The sequence below is a fragment of the Rhinatrema bivittatum genome, chromosome 8 (genome assembly GCF_901001135.1).
Source record: "Rhinatrema bivittatum chromosome 8, aRhiBiv1.1, whole genome shotgun sequence".
Classification (NCBI taxonomy): Eukaryota; Metazoa; Chordata; class Amphibia; order Gymnophiona; family Rhinatrematidae; genus Rhinatrema; species Rhinatrema bivittatum.
The window spans coordinates 30111558-30131740 of record NC_042622.1 but is presented as its reverse complement, the minus strand read 5'-3'; the positions used below and the strand labels follow the sequence as shown (position 1 = coordinate 30131740).

The following is a 20183-nucleotide window of genomic DNA, read 5'->3' as shown; positions in this document are numbered from 1 at the left end:
CCACAGTTGGCTTTTGCAGAGAATACTGGCTGGTTGATGTCAGCTTTGCTCTGTCTCCATCTGCTGGTAGAGGTGCATAACCCACTGGTTCTGAATCCACCTGTCTATACTAAAGAAAAGGAAATTATCAGGTAAGCAGTAATTTCTCCTTCTGATTAGTACATTTGCTGGACTGCATCCCTCTCTAGGTTTTGATTGTTTTAGCATTAGCAGTATGATTTAACTGATAAAAAAAGAGAGCTTGTACGGGTAATAGCCATGTTGGTTTATATTATAAATCTGAAATTTGAAGAAGAGCATTTTTATTCCAGAGCTGCTCAGCTTAAGTGCAGGTCAAGGGGTTTGCAGTGGTGCTGTTTTATAGGAGACTGATACTTGACAAAGAGGATAAGGGAGATTCATTTTTAATATACAGTCCTATGTCTCTTGAAACTTTGTGTGAGCATAATGCATGGAGAACACAGAGGGAATAGCTCAGTGGTGGGGCTACACACTGTCATGCAGGTGACCTGGGTTCGAGCTTGGCTTCTGTTCCTCAGGCATTGCACACCAGTGACACCTAGTGGCTAGATCCAAGATACATACATACAAGGTTTCAGAAGGAGCTGCAGTCGCTAGCCCAGACCAGACTGTCGCTGCAATGGCTGGGCTACACGGGGGGGGCAAACCCTAGGTTTTAGTAAAGGAAAGCTCATGGTATCAGATCCTAGTAGAGGCTGGGTCTGATCGACCTAGAAGTCCAAACGAGTTGAAGGAAACCTCTAGGCCAAAAAAAATAGAACAGAGGATAGGGAAATCCTGTTGCCAGTTAGGTTTAAAGAAATGCCTTTTCACGCTGCTTGGGTGATTAAAACTTTGATAACATTTACAGGCAGTTTATTTTCTTATGTTTGTTTAATTTTGCTTATCAGCTTTTTCTGCAAGGTTTCTCCCTTTTCCGCCTTTCCATGATCAGCGATCCATCATTTGTGGCCTCCTGTGCTTTCAGAATTATATCCCAGATTAATTCTAGATAATAGGCAGCAATCTCCTGTGGTTGAGAGAACAGGGTTCCTGAATATTCAGGTACTTTCAGTGCTGACTTTTCATTGTTCATGAGCTGAAAACACAGTTGTACAGAAAACAATGGTCCTTTTCTACTGCTATTTTCAAAAATGGCATAGGGGCTGGAGCACACTGAAGAGGTCTAGATGTGCACTTGGCTGGCCGGCCCTCAGGATTCCAGAGTCTTTCATCTGTTTTCACTTTGCTTGCTTTGCCCACAGACGGAGGGAGGCTGGCGTCATGTACAGCATTAAGAAGGCTACCCAGCCATTCAGTTGAGGCAAGCTTCAATAAATACTGCAGTTTGGGGTTGGCTGCTGTTACAGCGGCAGCACACACAAACTGAAGTATCGCCGAGAAACATTGCAGTCTGGTCCTGGCAATTCATGGGAAATAGAAGCCTTTTTCTTTCCCCCAGTACAAGATGCAGTGTGGTGAAGCTGGCTTGACGTTTTAGGACAACTTTGCAATTTATATGTTGCCACTGCATCTTCTGCTGTGTACTAGATCACACAATAGCAGGTTTCTTTTCCTGTAATGTGTCTTATGTCCTTCCCTATGTGCCTGTCACCCGATCATGCCAACTGGTGGGTTTTTTGGGGATTCACGGTTAATGCTGATTTATTATTTTTTCCCTGTTTCTCTGTGGTACCACATCTATGATATCAAACCAGGGCCATCTCCAATTTTTCCAAGGAAGAGAGTATTTTTTAAAGTCTGTATCATGGGGGGGGAAGTGACATCACCAACATAGATGGCAGCCTAATCGCTTAGCTCCTGCTTCTCCACCCCGCACTTCGAGGAACTTGGCACTTAAAAATTGCGCGATTTTCTGCTTACTGAACCAGCGAGACTCAAATACAGCCTTAGATGTTATCCAAGAAGAAAATGTGGAGTTAAGCCAGTTCTCATACAGCACGGCTGCATCGGAGGTAGACAGCGGAAACGGAGACAAAATTGGCCGACCGACCCGTGGCGGAACAGAAAGCGGCAGCGGGTGATAAACAACCCGAAGACCCAAAACTGAGCGCCTATGAGTCTATCTCCAAGGCGGATTTCGTTAAATGGGTTTGAAGATTTAAGTACAAATATTGGTGGACTCAAGGCTGAGCTATTCCAACTCGTTGCTGAATTTAAGACGCGATGTTGGCGAGTTAGGCCATAGAGTGGATGAGATGGAAAATCAACTCGAGGAGCAAATAGTTACCAGCGATTAAAATGTAAAAAAAAAATCTCAGACATCGAGTTAGCGCTGACAACTCTCTAGGATAAAATAGAGGACTTTGAGAACAGATTGCTTTTCATTTTAACTTTCATTGAATTTGGTTTTCAAGCAAGGTCTAAATCAGTCAGGATAAAGCTTATAATCAGTGAGTATGGCATATTAATCGATGGCATTGTTTACTGTTAAATTTGCTTATAGGTTCCAAAGTTTACTCTGTTCAGGTTATATATGATAACAGGTTGCGGTGGGGTAGTGGGAACCTGTGAGTGGCATCATTTCTTTCACTCACTTCAAACCGGCAAGGTTACAGCCAGATATGGTGGAAGGGGGGTGGGGGATTCGGTGAGAGGTAGGGGTGACGAGGCATATTCACAGGAGGCAGGATGCTACACTATATGGGGTTTGAAGGCCCGTTGTAGGGATGTTTCGGGATTTTTTTTTATTCAGGCATGTCAATGACTGTTTGATATTACTTATGGATACTCTTAGATTAGTTTCTATTAAAACTAAGGGGCTGAATTCCCCATATAAGAGGAGTCTACTTTTTAAAGAGGCAGGATGCCTCCAAGCAGATATACTGTTTGTACAAGAGACACATTTGAGGAGACGAGATGAGGGGCTTGTTGCAGGGAAATTGCTATTATCCAAGGGTTTTTCTAGCACCTAACTAATAAATATGGTGGAGTGGGAATATTGGTATCTCACAAAGTTTGTGCTGAATTTCAAATATTACATCGGGATGAGGGAGGGCGATACTTGATAGTGCAAATGAGTACACCCCAGGGAAAATACACGCTAGTGAATGTATATGGTCCTAATATTAATCATACAGTATTTTACCAGGGCCTTAAGGCTCAATTGGACACAATAAGTGGGGATTATTTCATTCTAGGCGGAGATTTCAATTTAGTTTTGAACCCCATTTAGATACCTCTCTAGGGAGGAGCTCAGTATCCAAAGTTCAATGCAAGGGGTTAAAAGATTGTAGACACATGGCGATTCTTACATACTTTTCAAACCCTACCTGTAGAGCTACCTGAAACAATTTTAAAACTGCTTCAGAAGCAAATTTTTTATTTCATTTGGAGACGGAGGCCACACGGATCTCTTGGAGGGTTCTTTATCAACCAAAGACTCGGGGCAGTCTGGGAGTTCCTGATATTAAAAAGTATTACTTAGCGGCCCAATTGAAAGCCATAGTAGATTGGCATGTGGTAGAGGATACTAAACAATGGGTAGATATAGAGCAGAACCTGGCAAATAATGTCTCCCTGGCAAGCCAGGTATGGTTGCCTTGATACCATAGAGTTCTCGAGTGGACTATTTCACCATATTCTCTACATACCATTAAACTTTGGGACAGATGGAAAATGGCACTTATAGGCGTGCAAACTTTACAGTAACACCTATTTGTAATAATAAAGGTTTTATGCCTGGACTTCTCCCAAGCAGTTTTACCAGTGGCATAGATTGGGATTACAAGTCTTAGGACATATGTGGGAGCAGGGTCAAATAGTAAACTTCAGTAAGCTCCAAGAAAGATTTAATATACCATCAGCAGATAATTATGCATATTTACAGTTAGCCCACTGTATGAACTCCCCTCACATTAAATCGCAACTACAATTAGAAAAATCCTTGTTTGAGGGCTTTTGTTTTCAATATGCAAGCGCCGAAAATTGATATCTAAATTATATTTATATCTTCTGGGTAACTTGAGGACTCCTCTGCTCCACATTAAAGCTTGGGAGGCGGACATGGGGGGGAACTCTTGAGGAAGAGGAGCCGGACTTATGTTATGCCCTTATTAAATGTAGCGCCATCTCATTTGCACTTATGGAAAACGGTTATAAGCTACTATATCATTGGTACCTTACACCTTCTAGATTACACAAGATATATTCTACTGTTTCTGGTCAATGCTGGAGAAAATGTGGTCACGAGGGTACAGTGCTTCAGGTATGGTGGAAGTGCCCAGGTATTTCTAGTCTTTGGGACTCCATCTTCCAGCTATTTTCTGAGATTGTTGGGTGACAAGCCATCAAAGATCTCAAATGCTGTTTATTAACTTTTCCCCTATCAGATTTCAATAAATATGAACAGACATTAGCAACTCAGATAATCATTGCTACCCGCATGGTAATTGCCGCTGCCTGGAAACAAGAACTGTGTCCAGGAACTACAGAGGTTCTGCGGAAATTGTCTACTGTTTATTATTTAAACAAATTGACAGCAACCCGTCTAAATACTATGGATAAGTTTGTTAAAGTTTGGCAACCTTATGAGAATGGGATGGCGAAATCAACTGAATGACGTCACCACCTGAGGACTGCTACAGAAACTAGCATCTGATATCTACTGTTTACTTTTCTCTTATCTTATATGGATATCTGTTGCTTTATATACAGTGATGGATGATCGAAGGGGGAAATTTAAAAAGGTTTGGTCAATATTTTGCATATCTTATTAAGATGATGATCCATATTCAAGATTGTATATGTTTCGTTGTTTGTTTTGGCCTTCATAAAATTTTAAATGAAAAAAAAAAAAGTTCTGTTTCATGAAATGTGACTCGGTTGACTCTGGTACAGCTTCTGTGGTTTTTTTATCGTTCCGTTAAGCTCTGAAGGTAAATTTGCCAGATTCTTTTTTCACCCTATGGATTTTTGGATTCTTTGAAAAAGTATAGCTGCTTCACTGCAATCTGACCTGGACTTCTGTTTTCAGGCTGCAGATAATTTTAGGTTGTATATGCAGTAGATGGTCATAGATGTTCCTAGCTGTTCTTCAGAATGTTTGCAGAGTGGAACTGGGTTTGCATTTAACTGGATCTATTTTGTTCTGTACACATCTTAACAAACTGCCATTTGGTTGTCTCTTGCCTCGCTCTAGAAACATAGAAATGACTGTATGGCCCGTCTAGTCTGCCCATCCACCACAACTTATTTATTTATAAAATTTTATAAATAAAATAAATAAACTTATTTAGCTTTATAATTCCCATCCTTCCCTTATTCTGTGCGTTCTTGAATTCGAATACTGTTTTACTCTGTGGTTTCCCTTTGGGATGCACCCAAAGCAACTGTCAAGAGTGCATTTTAAAAGGTTTTAAATCTTAATTGGTTTCTGTTCTTCTAGTTTGTTTTATTTGGGTAGTCTCAAAAGATTATATTGGGCAATTGACGTTTTGGACAAACATACTAGATGCCCGGGGAGAGAGGTGACTCCAGCAGGAGCGGTAGCACAGTCTGCCTTTCAGAGTTTTATAGCAAGGTCAAAAAGGGGGAAAAAGCCTTTTGGCATAATGTGGGATCCTGCCAAAACCTAGAAACATTGACACCTAGCCACAGCAGCACTGGAAAGGATGAACAGAGTGACTGCGTGGCAAAGGACTCAGAAGAACAACAATGTTACATTAATTAGTATTTTTTAATAAATATATTTTTTATATTATGCTTTTCGAACTTCAAAGCAGATTACATTCAGGTACTGTAGGTATTTCCTAAATCGAAAGGGCTTACAATCTAAGGGCCTGATTTTACTAAGGCTTTTCTCCTATTTGGGGCTATGGATAAATGCTTAGTAAATGAGATCCTAAGTTTGTACTCGAGGCAACGGAGGGTAGAGTGACTTGCTCAAGGTCACGAGGAGTGGCAGTGAGATTTGAATCCTGGTTTCCCTGGCTCATGGCCTGTGGCTCTAACCACCCTATGTAGCATCAAAATAGTGAAATCAAGATGGCTGCCAAGAGAAGAAGCACCTCTGTATCAGTGTTTTCCAACCTGGCTCTCTGGTGCTGTTGGTCCAAAGCCCAGAACATCCATTCCCTTCCTGCACCACACAAGGGTCGGTGAGTTTGAGCCAGACAGAACGTGACCACTCGCATTTGTTCTCGTGAGTCTGAGGACAGTGAGGCGTTCAGGTATGGTGCAGCCCAAATCGCTGAGACACGCACAGTGCTGAAAGCTAAGGACCGTTCCCGAGATGGGACCAGCAGCACATATTCGGGGAAGAATGACAAACAGGGAGGAACTGTCTGGGTGAAGGTGGGAATTAGGCTGGTGAATGACTTGGGAAAGGTATTAAGAAGGGGATGAATGAAGGGGGAAATGGTGGGATCCTCCCCAGAAGTTCCCTAGATGCCCCGCACCACCACCACTACTGCCGCTCCTGAGGGTTCCTTAATCTAAAATGGCTGAAAACCATTTCCTAATACTTAGGAAAGCAAGGCCCAGTATGTTAGAAGCCCTCCCTACAGAGTTCTCTTATTAAAGAAACATAAATATTCTTTATGCTCTTCCTGTTAAGATTCCTTTGTAATGAAAATTGCATCCTGTTATTTAACTATGGAAGTAGGGGCTCCTGCAAAAACAGTTGCAGCTTAGGTACGGTACAGTAGTACATTAAACATTTCTGTTTGCTAATTTAGTTAACTTATTTCTGTTCACAGGTGCTTGTTCTGTTGGGCCGAGCAGTGAATATTTTTCCACTTTCCTACCTGCTGAATTTCTTTCGTGATCATAAAATCACTCCTAAAATGATGTTCATCATGTGGTTCAGTGGTAAATATAATAATTGACGTTTTTTGTTTGTTTTTGTAAGAGAGGATGATGTGTCTAGTACAAGAAAAATAAATGGTCACCCATTATTTGCCATAGACAAAATTATTTACAAAAAGCAAAGTCAGATGACTTATGGGGAGGAAACATAAATATTGGTCTCTGTTGTTCTCCCTTAAGCAATGTATTACTCTTGTATAATCGTCAATGTACACGCATAAACCCATGATTATGAAACCTAAACTCAGTCTGAGCACAAAGAGGGCAATATTCAGAAAAGTTGCAGATACATTTATCTGGGTAATTTTGTCATGGATATTCAGCAGGATAAAGATACTGCTGAATATCCTCACCTAATGTTACCTAGATAACTTTCAAACCTAACTGGCTATCTGGTTGCATGCATCTAGATAACTTGAACTTTAGCCGGATATATTGAAGCATGTAGGCCTCCAGAGCCAGTCCCCCAACCAGTTATAAGACTAAAACTAGTGTGGGCCAGAGCACCCAAATTCCTTTCCATTCCTCCAAAGTTCTCCAAAAGATTCTAAATGTTGCTGACCTGTTGGCCCAAGGAGAGCACCCCTAACTGTGGCCTCTGGGCCTCCTCCTGAAGCCCACCCTCCAACCCGGACTGGAACCCTCCTGCCCCAGCCAGCACCCTTCCAAAGCCTCCAAGCTGCCGGGAGTGTGGCAGGATTGTAGCACTCCTGGCAATATCCAGCACAGTATTCACACGTCATCCTGTTACATTCAAACTGCACCCCACATTCCCATTGGTTGAAAATGCTGGCATTGTTCATTGGTTGAAACGTTATTTGGCTAGCGGACTGCACGCTCCATTGGTCAAAATCCTTCTCCTTGACGCTGCCTATTTACTCACAGACACATTGGGGCCGATATTCAGCTGAGGAGCGGCTAGTTTAAGTTAGCTGGATTTAATCAGGGTAACTTGACTGTCATCTGTTGAATATACCCGGATAAGTATAACCGGCTAACTTTTTAGGACAGCCCTATAGTGCAACCAGAGTTAGCCGCATAACTTATAAACATTTTATAAAATTTTTATAAAATTATTGTAGCGGCTAACTCCACTCCTCCCGGAAATGTCTCCCACCCGCCCTCAGTTTATATGGCTGCATTGTAGGCACATAACTCACTGTGCAGCTGGAATGTAGCCACATATGGCAATGAATATGGAGCTCACTATTACCAGTAGACCAAGGTATTCCACTCCAGCAAGGATCAACAATGATACTGAAGGCAGTCTGCTGTTTGGGTGTTTTTGAGAAGACATTTTGGAAAACAAGGTGCAGAAAGATGCGCTCAGACACATAAAGAGCGTAATTCTGTTTGAAGTGTCCCCTTAAGAACGTTTTGAAACATGGACTCATGTCGGGACAAGCTGACAATTCACGAAATAAGTAGGATTTTATTGTGCAAAAGAAAATAAATAGATGGGATTGACTTCATTATATGGACGGATGATTAGAACAAGGAGCTAACACAAAATGAAAGCTGTGTGGTTCTCTGCAGTTTAGTTTAATATAGGAAGTGTGGGATAGAACCATTTGTTGTTAATCATTGAAGTAATTTCTTCTTCACTTTTTTGGACTGGTCATTCTGGTGCTTTATAATCAAACTATCTCAATGGGTTTATCATTTGGAATGTTCTTTTCCCTAAAAAAAAGTCCTTTTTAATTTTAAGTCATCTTCAAGTTTCTTATTATTTTTTCCTATGTGTGTAGGTTAAAGATTTGAAGAGTATTTAACATTAGTCTCATCTTGCCTCTTTGGGTAGGTTTACGAGGCGCCATTCCATATGCTTTGAGTCTCCATTTGGGATTGGAACCAATAGAAAAAAGGCAGCTCATCGGTACGACGACTATAATCATTGTTTTATTCACAATTTTGCTGTTGGGAGGAGGAACAATGCCACTCATCCGGCTGATTGACATTGAAGATTCAAAAGCTCGAAGGAGAAACAAGAAGGATGTCAACCTGAGCAAAACTGAAAAAATGGTTTGTTTCATTTTGTTGTCTGTCCATTTGTTTTCAGGATATGAATGCGTATGAGTTAAGGTTGCGAGAGAACTACTCCAGTGATAGGCATCTATGGAACGTAGAGCAGACATGGCTAAGTCACTCCTTCGGTTCAGCAGCTGGGTCTTCCTGTCAGAAACCTGAGACAAAACAAAACAAAAAAATTGCCATCAAAAAATCTTAACAAAATCAGTGCTTGTGAGCATAAACAGTTAACACAGTTTGTCTTAATTATTTATTAAAGCGGAAAAACCCTCAGAGGTGCATTGATGCCTGCAAGGTGCAATTTAACCAAACTAGGCATATGCCCACTTGTAATCAGTCCAAAACCTCTATCCGAACCAAATTTTATTTTGAAAAATGTCTTAATTTTTCATTTTATGTTTAAACATTTTTATTGGGTTTTTTTTTTTTTTAAACATTAAGCAATGTACAACACTGGGGTGGATGAGTTCCTGAACCCACCCCAGAACAGGATATACAACCACATGCAAAACTGCAAGTTCCCCCCACCCTTGGCCCCAAGACCCACAGAGGACTATAGGTAAGCAACAGGGATCCAAAGGATTTGAGTCATTCAAAAACAGCACACAATACTAACTCCAACATTTAATCATTAATGGTGAGACTGCAAATCCGATGCGGGAGTGATTGTAGATATGCTTGCCAGACCACAAGGAAGCGTCGTCTACGGCGTGGAGACTTGCGAGAGGTCATGCACTCCATGGTCATCAGAGCATGTGAACTGTTTCTTCATTTTAATATATTTCTTCTTTCATTTTACTTTTTTCATTTTCATTTTTCTTTAAAAACAAATTGTAAAAGACTTAACCTCCGGGGAGAGGTCTTGTTGCTGTAATACTTGCTTCACAGAGAAATGCCAAAGCATAAACCTTCAAAATACTTCTCTATACCCCACTTGTAAGCAAAATTAATGGTATAGGTTGAGGAAGGTTTCATACACCGTCTGTAACCTGCCTCCTCGGCCTTGTACACAGAATGCTATGGATTGTAATCATGAACCAACCTCCTTCCTATCCTTGATTTTTTTTTTTTTTTAATATTTTATGTGAAAAACATTTTTGTGAAATTTTAAAGTGCACAAGACACAGAACTTTTTCACAAAAACTTTTTTCACATAAATATTCAAAAAAATCAAGGGTAGGAAGGAGGTTGGTTCATTCTGTGTACAAGGCCGAGAAGGCATGTTACAGAAGGTGTAGGAAACCTTCCTTATCCTATACCATTAATTTTGCTTACAAGTGGGGTATAGAGAAGTGTTTTGATTGATATTTTTTTGCCTCACGAATAGCGGAGATTGTATAAAAGCATAACCTTTTGGCATTGCATTATCTTCTCGTCACTTTACTATTTGCTTTATGAGCAAATGCCCAAACAAAACCAAAGGTGGCCAGTGTTTTGCATAAGCTGCCTCTGGATACACTTAGTATCAGAAAGGTTCTCCCACAAAATATCATTTATGGTGAGCAGAACCCGGCTTTCAAAAGGTTTTCAAGGCATTGAAAGAAGAAGGATGTCAACCTGAGACAATGAAAACGTTTTTGAAAGCAGGATTCCGCTAAGCATTAATGATATTTTGTGGGAGAACCTTTTTGGTACAAAGTGTACCCTGTGGCAGCTTATGTGAAACGCTGTCCCTTTAGCTGTAGGATACGTGACTTCATGAAGGATTCTTATGTTTGTATTGAGATGCCTGACTGAATCATGCCTTCTCTTGTTTGCATTGTAATAACAGATGGATCTATCAGGCAAATCTCTTGTTTCCTTGGGGATGTGGAGTTATGTCAGCCTTTCCTTTCTGGCCATGCGGTGCATAGCTACAACTGAGATGCTTGAAGGCATTAAGCATTTCTGGCTAGGTGTATCAATCCTTGGGGGTGTATTCTTAGATGTTCTTTTCTTGAAAAGTAAAAAAAAAAATGAACACCTCGTATCCATCTGTCTGTCCATTCATCTACATGTGATCCTCTGCTGCATGAAGGTGCTATGAGCTGTGATCAGCATAATTAATACACAACTTGTGCCACCTGGCTCTGCTGCCCTAGGGTCCAAAAGTGCCTACTGTAAACCCCAGCACCTCGTTGTGCAGTATGAGGGCCTCTGTGTGCCATCACTTGACTTTTCCAACTTGTTTAATTATGATGCACTTTAATGAGGGGGTGCCTTCCCTGCCTCAAGTATATGTTGCTGTGTTCGTGACTGTGTTAACTTTTCTTTATAACACTACAATAATTGTGTAAAATGTTTATACAGTTTCACAGACTTTCCAGGATAACACTCTTGAAAGGAAATAGATTGTACTGCCCAACAATAATCGAAAAAAAATGAAGTCAAGTAAAACAATACACACAGAAACATCCTGGCATTCAAAATGCTTTAGCGCATTGATGGTGGGAGGGGAGATCCAAGTTTCTGCACTAGGAAAAAAAATATTAAAGCCATTCTTCATGACCCGAATCATGGAACAAGGGAAAAAGGCAGATAAAATAAATTCAGACTACTCCTTAATGACTTGATACATAAAATAAGAAGAGGCTACTGAAGGTTCAGAGTGAGCAGCCATATTACACAGAAATAAGAACTTAAGATTTGCCATACTGGGTCAGAAAAAAGTTCCATCTAGTCCAGTATCCTGTTTCCATCAGTGGCCAATTCAGGCTACAAGTACCTGACACGATCCCAGAATGTTGATAGATTCCATGCTGCTTATTTCAGGGATAAGCAGAGTGGATTTAAGGACTCTTCTTCCAGGAACTCATCCAATGTGTAGCTGTAACTTGTGTTGCTCTTCCTTATGTGCAGCACTTTGCACTTGTCCACATTCAATGTCGTCTGCCATTTGGATGCTCAGTCTTCCAGACTAACAAGATCCTCTTGCAATTTCTCGCAATGCTTTTGTGATTTAACAACTTTGAATAATTTTGTATCATGAGCAAATTTGATTAATTCACTCATTGTTCCCATCTCTAGGACATTTATAAATATATTAAAAAGCAGCTTTCCTAGTACAGGTCCCTGGAATACTCCACTATTCACCTTTCCCCATTGAGAAAATTGACCATTTAGCCCTCCTCTATGCTTTCTATCTTTTAACTAGTTCTCAATTCACAATAGAACATTGCTTCCTATCCAATGATTTTTTAATTTCCTCAAAAGTCTCTCATTAGGTGCCTTTTCAAACTTTCTGAAAATCCAGATACACTGGCTCACCTTTATCTACAGATTTATTCATGTCTACAAAAAAATGTAGCGGATTGCTGTGGCAAGACTTCCCTTGACTAAATTTATTTTGGCTTGTCCCATTATAATATGACAAATGAGGTATGTACCACTTTTTCTAGAATGAGTTCATGAACTTAATTGTCAGACCTCGTATGTTAAGGAATTTTGTTCTTTATGATAGTTTCAACCATTTTTCCTGGCACTAACATCAGGCTCACCGGTCTGTAGTTTCCTGGATCATCCCTGGAACATTTTTCATATTGGCCACCTTCCAATCTTCAGGTACCATAGCTGATTTGAATGATAATTTACAAATTATCATTAGGTCTGCTGTTTCATTTTTTAGTTCTTTCAGCACTCTGGAATGTATACCATCTGGTCCAGGTGTTTTGCTAAAGTTTAGTTTGTCAATTTGCCCTATTGTAATTTCCAGTTTTTTCAGTTCCTCTGAATCATCACCTTTTAAATATCACTTATGGCATGGCTATCTACCTTACATCTTCCTCAGTAAAGACCAAAGCTAAAAATTAATCTAATCTCTCTGCTATGACTTGTCCTCCCTTAAAGGTGAATTTTAAAAGCCTGGCACATGCCAAAACTGGGAGATATGTGCACAAGTTGGGCCGGAGCGCACTGAGTAGATTTTAAAAGCTGCCTGTCTATGCACATATCTCCTGCTACACAAGCAAATGAAAAATTTCAAAAGCGGGGCATGACCGTTACTGGATTTCAACTTCAAATTTACACATAAATTCTTATGTGCACAGGTGCATGACAGGGTCCCCTGCCACATAACTTTACTTCTGCTATGGAAGATGTTTAAGTAATAAAGATTAAAGTAATAAAATTAATAAAGTTTGGCAGGGTTTTGAGGGTTGGAGCTAACAAGGGAGAAGGGAGGCTATTAAACTAGGGGGTTTGGAAGTCCTATCCCTTACCTGGGAAAACTGAGAACGAACTGGGAAAAGTGGTAATGGTATCTGCTTTCATGTCTTTTAAAATCCCCCCACTTATGGCGGCATTTGCACACACAGGCATGTATCCACTTAAAATTGTGGGGCGGATTTTAAAAGGGTTACGCGCACCGAGCCTATTTTGCATAGGCCCGGGACATGCATATGTCCCAGGGCTTTGTGAAAGGGGCAGGGGTGGGGCCGGGGGATTGCGTACCGGCAGCTGGCCAGCACGCGCAAGTTATTCCTGCCAGAGGCAGGCAGGCGTAACTTACAAAATAAAGGTGGGGGGGAGGGGGATTTAGGTAGGGCTTGGGGGCGGGTTAGATAGGGGAAGAGAGGGGAAGGTTGGGGGGAGCCAAAGGAAAGTTCCCTCCGAGGCCGCTCCAATTTCAGAGCGGCCTCGGAGGGAACAGGGAAAGCCAACGGAGCTCCCCTAGGGCTTGGCGCACACAAGATGCACTAATGTGCACCCCCTTGCACACACCGACCCCGGATTTTATATTTATTTAAAGAATCTTCTATACCGATATTAGTGGAGACATCATATCTGTTTACAGCGAACTTATAGAGTGGAAATTACAATAAACAGGGAAAGGGCAGGGGATACATAGAACCGGAGAAAGGAGCAATAACAATCGCAATGGGCAACTTGAGAACAGAAAATAAACAACTGAAGGAGCAATTATAATTATAATTGAAATTAATTCAATTAAATTAAAAATATAACTATGTACAGTATAGAGTAGTATCAGGTGTAAGAGTAAGGAGCGGAAAGACGGGGGTTATTAAGGGTTTTGAGGGAAGGCTTGTTTGAAAAGCCAGGTCTTTAATAGGGATCTAAATTTCACAGTGCATGACTGTAGCCTAAGGTTGGTCGGTAGTGAGTTCCAATGCGTGGGGCCAGCAATAGAGAGGGCCCGATCTTTCGTGGATGTGAGGTGTGCCTTCTTTAAGGATGGCACTTGGAAGGTCGCTGCTTTGGAGGTTCTAGTGGGTCGGTTAGAGCATGAGAGGCGGAAAGGGCCGTCAAGCCAGTTGGAATTGTGTGTGTAAATGGCTTTGTGGATAGTGGTGAGGGTTTTATAGAGGATGCGGGATGGAACAGGGTGCCAGTGAAGGTCTTTCAAGACGGGGGTGATGATATGATCGTATTTACGTGTAGTGGAGATAGTTCTGGCTACTGCATTCTGCAGCATTTGGAGGGGTTTTATGGAGGAGTGGGGTAAGCCAAGGAGGATGGAGTTACAATAGTCCATTTTAGATGAGCGTGTGGCCTGAATGATAGTACGGAAGTCATTAGCATGAAGTAAAGGTTTCAGTTTTTTCATGACATTGAGTTTGTAGAATCCCTCCTTGAGGATTGTATTGATGTGTTTTTTTAGGTTCAATTGCTGGTCGATCTGTACCCCGAGGTTTCTGGCACAAAGCTGTGAGTGGAGTGTTTTGTAGGCAGGATCGTTAGCAAGAGCGGGTTTAATAGGTAGGTGTTGAGAGATGAGGAGCAGTTCTGTTTTGGAAGTGTTTAGAGCCAGAATGGAGGTTTGTGAGTAAGGTATTGATAGCTGCAAGGCAATTTCCCCAGAATTCAAGAGCGTTAGATAGTGAGCCTTGAATGGGTATAATAATTTGCACGTCATCCCCATGCAGCTGCGCGCGAATGTTATAAAATTGGGCGTACATTTGTGCATGCTGGGTAGCGCGCACAAATGTACCCCGCGCGCGTATGTTTAAAAATCCAGCCCTGTGTGCACATGTGGGTGTGATCAGTCTATTTTATAACATACGCGCATATATGCATGTATGTTATAAAATTGTCTGTGTCTCTGGGAGCGGGCTGACCAATGTGTGCACATGTGTGCCTATTTAAAAGTTACAGTCCCTATGTCCCTTTTACCTCTTGATCATCTAATGGTCCAACTGACTTCCATGCAAGCTTTTTGCATCAAATGTACCTGAAAACATTTTTATTAGGGGTTTTTGTTTACATGGCAACCTTTTTTTTTTTTTTCAAATTCTGACTTTGCCTTTCTTATCCTTGCTTTGCAAATAACTTGCCAGTGTTTATGCTGTTTCCTACCTTCAGATCCATTTTCCATTTTTGAAAGATTGTTATTTATTTATTTTTATATACCGACATGTAGTATATATATATAGTATATTACATTGGTTTACAAAAAATAAGCAGAGTTGCTTAAAGTGGCATCTTCACAATGTTTCTTGTGATAGGAGATAAAGACAGATTAATTGGAAATATAGTTAAGTGGTACAATTATTTGGTGTTTCAAGAGTTCTTGATTTGAGTATTCTTAGACAGAAAGGTAGAAAACGTGTTAACTTCATCAATATAAACAGGAGTTAATCGAAACAGAACTGTCACATAAATATTCAAAAACAGATCTTATCAGTTTCGTCAGGATAGTCAAGCGTTGGGCAGAGATGAGTGTACCATTTCTTAAGAGATATGTACTATGGGAGCATGGCAGTTATAGTATGGGGGTCTGGCGGTTATTGTAAGCCTAATTGTGTTCACATGAATGCTTTTTGAAAAAGCCATTTCTTTTGGCTAGAATAGCCTCTTTCCCCTTAACTTTTTATCATGCTGGCCGTTGTATGGTCTTCCTTCCATCTTTTTTTTTATGTGTGGAATACATCTAATCTGAGCTTCCAAGATGATATTTTAAACAACGTCCATGCCTAATTGAAAGTTAAATGCCATCACAGTAGATGTGATGTGTCATCTTTCCAGTCATCAAATCAAATTTGATCGTTATGATCACCATTGCCAGATGGTCCCAACACAGTTACCTCTCAAACCAAATCATGTGTTCCACTAAGGATTTGATCTAAAATAGCTCCCTGTCTTCTCGATTCTTGTACCAGCTGCTCCATGAAGCAGTCATTTATTTAATCTAAAAAATTTACCTCCTTGGCATATCCCGATGTGACATTTACCCAGTCAGTACTGGGGTAGTTGAAATCGCCCATTATTAACATGTTGCTAAATTTGTTAGTTTTACCTAAATTCTGTTAGAATTTCATCATCAGTCTGTTCATTTTGGCCAGGTTGATGGTAGTACATGCCCACTGCTCTTCTATTCCCCTTCTCTTTTGGAATTTCTATCCATAAAGATTCTACAGTGCCCTTTGTTTCCTGCAGCGCTTTTATCCTGCTTGACTCTGAGCCATCTTTAACATATAGCCCATCCCCTCTACCAATTTGATCCATCCTATCATTGCGATGTGACTGTTCAAAGAATATATAACAAATACTTTGCCATACCACCTACAAGTTAATTTTAAATAGAATGAAGCCACTAATTGCAAAGCTCTAGGCCTACATTGCAAAAATAATTTTCTACTTTTTTGTTTTTCCTTTGCAACATCAGGAAATCTTCTAATTACAGAATAGATCAGCAGGACCCCTTTATGCTTAAAAAAAAAAAAAAAAAAAAATCTAAGGCTCCAGTCTCCATCTGGGGCTAAGACAAAATGAAGTAAAAAAAAAAAAAGTAACCAACCCTCCTTCGGACTTTTCCAAGGTACCAGATATATCCAGACTGTTGAAAGATAACTGGTGCTGATTCCTCTCCTCCTCAACCTCGCTTTTTCCCTTTTAAAAAAAAAAAAAGTGTTGTGGGAGAGATAATCAACCTTGGAAGTAGGAGGAAGGGGTTCATTTGGAATTTTAAATGTTTTGTAATGTGTATTTCTGAGCCTTAGCCAAAGCAGACACAGTAGGCAGTTTAGGAAATACATTTTTTTTCATGTTACTTTGCAGGGCTCTCTGAAAGGTTTTCTGTTTCATACTGTAATGCGATGTTACGGTACAGGTTTTCTCTTTAATGTGCTCCTCCCTGACAATAGAAAGGATTTTCTCTTTAACACAGTTACTGTTTTTCTATGATGCAAAACTAGATTGCATCAAACATCCCCCTATCTTCATGTTCAGGATTATTCTTGAGTGAGCGTGCCAGAGGTTTCTAGTGTGATCTCTTCTGTAAAGCAGTGTTTGCTTTTTATCCCTGACTTGTCCCACTGGTGGAGAACGTGGGTTCAGAGTCATACAACAGACCACTAGCAGCTGTTGTGAAAAAGCTAGAAGAAGGGTCATTAGCACGGAAGGCTGTACTCTCTCCATCGCAGTGCTTGCTACTTGGCCTTTGTTTCTCTGAGCCAGTCTTCTCAAAAACCTGCGCTCTGATATTGCCTTTTCTTTTAACCCAGCAGTTGATTCTGGGATAGTCTAAAAATTGTATTAAAAAAAAATCGCACCATAGACTGAGTATGACCAGTTTAAAGCTTTAGGACGATACCGATAAGAAATAATTTCTTAGTAAGCTGCAGAGATCAGAGGGTAATGATAATGTGTACCTCAGGTCTCTACCTTAAAATATGTAAGAGAGGGCTCAGTTCTCAAGACTTCATTTCATATAAATGAATGGACACATTAAAGGACCTCCTGAGTCTGGCATTATATTTTATCTAGAAAATAGAAAACTGATCTCTTATAGCACTAAGTTTAAGGCAGGGATAGCGGCTCAACAAAGCAACAAACATAAACGCTAATGTCCCAAAGGTTTAGAGTATTATATAAACGTGAATTCACAACATCATATAGAATACTTCTAATGAAAGACCTCATACAAGGCATACAATGATCAGTGCTGATTAGCATCAAAGTATACCGCCAATATAATCATGGGTCTGTAGTGTGCTGATCAACTTTTTTTCATTTTTTTTGCTCAAGTGAGTGTGTGGCCCATTTTAGACCCGTGTTTCATATTGCATAGTAGCACTTAACTTAATGAAGTCGAGGAACGCCAAGAACATGGTCGCGAGGTCGTATCCAAAGCCAATAGCGTTTATGGCTATTATATTTTATCTTACATTTCATCCATCACTTTGGATATCATCCTGCTATCGCAGAGAAATTCTAGATTACTTGCATTGACGTTTGAATCACTGAACCACGCACCTATCGCTACCCAGGGGAGACCTTATTTGCAATGGGAAATCTGAGTGATGTAGTGAAATAATTCTGCTTGGCGTCCGTAGCAAAAAGAGATCTAAATTGGTACAGTTAGGATTGTGAAGACGATGGACTTTTTTTTTATAGGCTGACCTAATGGCTCAGTGACATTTGCACGGCCATGAGGAAGGCCCAGGGTTAATGTCCAGAGCAGATTCCTGCTCCTTGAGCCACCAGGCGAGAGGATGCTTCAGAGGCAGTGTTTTACCCCCCCCCCTCCCCCCTACCACCAGGACAGGAGAAAGTTTGTCACTGTACAAATCACAACAACTGGTTGTCTTAAGAGTTGCATGCATGCTGTGTTCCAGAGGTAAGTCCAGTCCCTACCTGTCAGTCAGAGGAGTCCCCGCTGCGACAGCTGTGCTACATGGGGGGGGGTATCTCTGGAGTGCCTGTGAATGACCACTCATGGCACCATACGTTTAGGAGTGGAGGAGTTAGCGTAATGGTTAGAGGAGCAGGCTGCGAACAAGGGAAGCCAGGGATCAAATCCCACTGACCTTGGGCAAGTTGCTTCACTATCCAGTGCCTCAGATACCAACACTGGAGTGAATTTTCAAAGGAGTTACGTGTGTAAAAGTAGCATATATCAGCCATTTTCAAAATCCCATTTACGTATGTAAAATGTTTTGAAAATTACCTCCTTAGATTGTAAACCACCTAGGGACAAGGGAAGTGCCAACAGTACCTGAATGCAATCCACTTTGAAATATCATGCAAGGCAGACTATTAACTAAAAATTAGCTGGGACAGGCTTCAAATGAAGGAGCAATATACTGGGGAAAGAAGAATTACTGTATTAGAACATAAGACTTACCATACTGGGTCAGACCAAGGGTCCATCAAGCCCAGCATCCTGTTTCCAACAGTGGCCAAACCAGGCCATAAGAACCTGGCAGTATCCCAAGGGGTTAGAGAGAAATCCGCTGTTTATCCCAGGGAAAAACTTGAACCACGCACCTATTGCTACCCATGGGAGACCTTATTTGCAATGGGAAATCTGAGTGATGTAGTGAAATAATTCAATGGGATAAGCAGTGGATTTCTGCAACTCCAGCTTAATAATGGTTCATGGAATTTTCCTCCAGGAACTTGTCCAAACCTTTTGTAAACGCAGCTACACTAATAGCTTTCACCACATCCTCTGGCAACGAATTACAGTTTCATTATTTATTGAGTAAAAAAAACAACAAATTTCTCCTATTTGTCTTAAATATATCACCTAGTAACTTCATTGTGTGTCTCTTGGCCTTTGTAGTTTTTGAAAGAGTAAACAACCGATTCGCATTTACCCATTCCACTGCAGGCATATTCTTTATATGCAAATTGCCCCAAATATACAGACATCCACAGTGAAACAGCCCTGTCGGTGATGACTGGCAGATAATATGATGGGATCCTTAGCTATGTAAAGAAACTTGGCATTGTCTTTATCATGAGTTTGTATTTAATGCATCCTCTACCCCAGCCATGTCACACGAGTTAAAAAGCAACTCCAAGGTTCATGTTGAAAAGGATTTGGAGGGTGGCAGGATGGGGGACCTGGAGCCAGGACTTTTATTTAAATATCAGAACAGGGGGTGGGGGGCACATCCACAGCCACTGGCTGCTATCTGCTATGGCCTGTGACTTCGTTAAATTATTTTGGTGGTTTGGGAGAGGGGATCTGGAGCTATGCCACATTGTTTTTTGGGGGGTTTTTTATTATTATTTTTGGGAGTAAGGGATTGGGCCCTGCTGCTTGACAGACATCTGTGGGTAGGAATCTGAAGCTTTGCACACGAATACTCCAGAGATTCAAACTAACACAAGAACTCCGAAAACCAACAATTTTTAATTTCAAGAAAAGGCTCATTATGAAGCTTGCTGCGTATTTCACTTTTAATGGGAAAATAATACAACCCGAATTCAAGTTTGGCAAGGTGAAAATGTGTGGAGGGGTGTGCACTGGCCTCTGGCCCAGAGTAAATGGCTTTCCCCGCTGTAGTATACTTCTATGTTTGTCCCCCTTGTAAGAAAGGGCACAGCACAGGTTTTCTGTACCTGAATGCACAAAACCCCCAGGTGTTTACAAATAATTTAAA

General features: G+C 40.8%; 1 protein-coding gene and 1 long non-coding RNA gene across 4 annotated transcripts in view; one reads left to right on the top strand and one right to left on the bottom strand.

Annotated features, from left to right (window-relative positions):
• The window catches only part of SLC9A8 (solute carrier family 9 member A8), a 220172-nt gene that overhangs the window by 182833 nt on the left and 17156 nt on the right, over positions 1-20183 (top strand). For all 3 annotated transcript variants that reach the window (XM_029612295.1, XM_029612294.1, XM_029612296.1), the window contains 2 exons: positions 6720-6831; positions 8630-8850. In XM_029612295.1, the coding sequence (XP_029468155.1) occupies positions 6720-6831; positions 8630-8850 (333 nt within the window). The remainder of the gene's footprint in view (positions 1-6719; positions 6832-8629; positions 8851-20183) is intronic.
• Positions 8241-16678, bottom strand: LOC115096954. Its single transcript, XR_003858174.1, has 2 exons — positions 16589-16678; positions 8241-9011 (listed from the first exon to the last, which is right to left on the bottom strand). It is a non-coding gene; the product is annotated as an uncharacterized LOC115096954 (long non-coding RNA).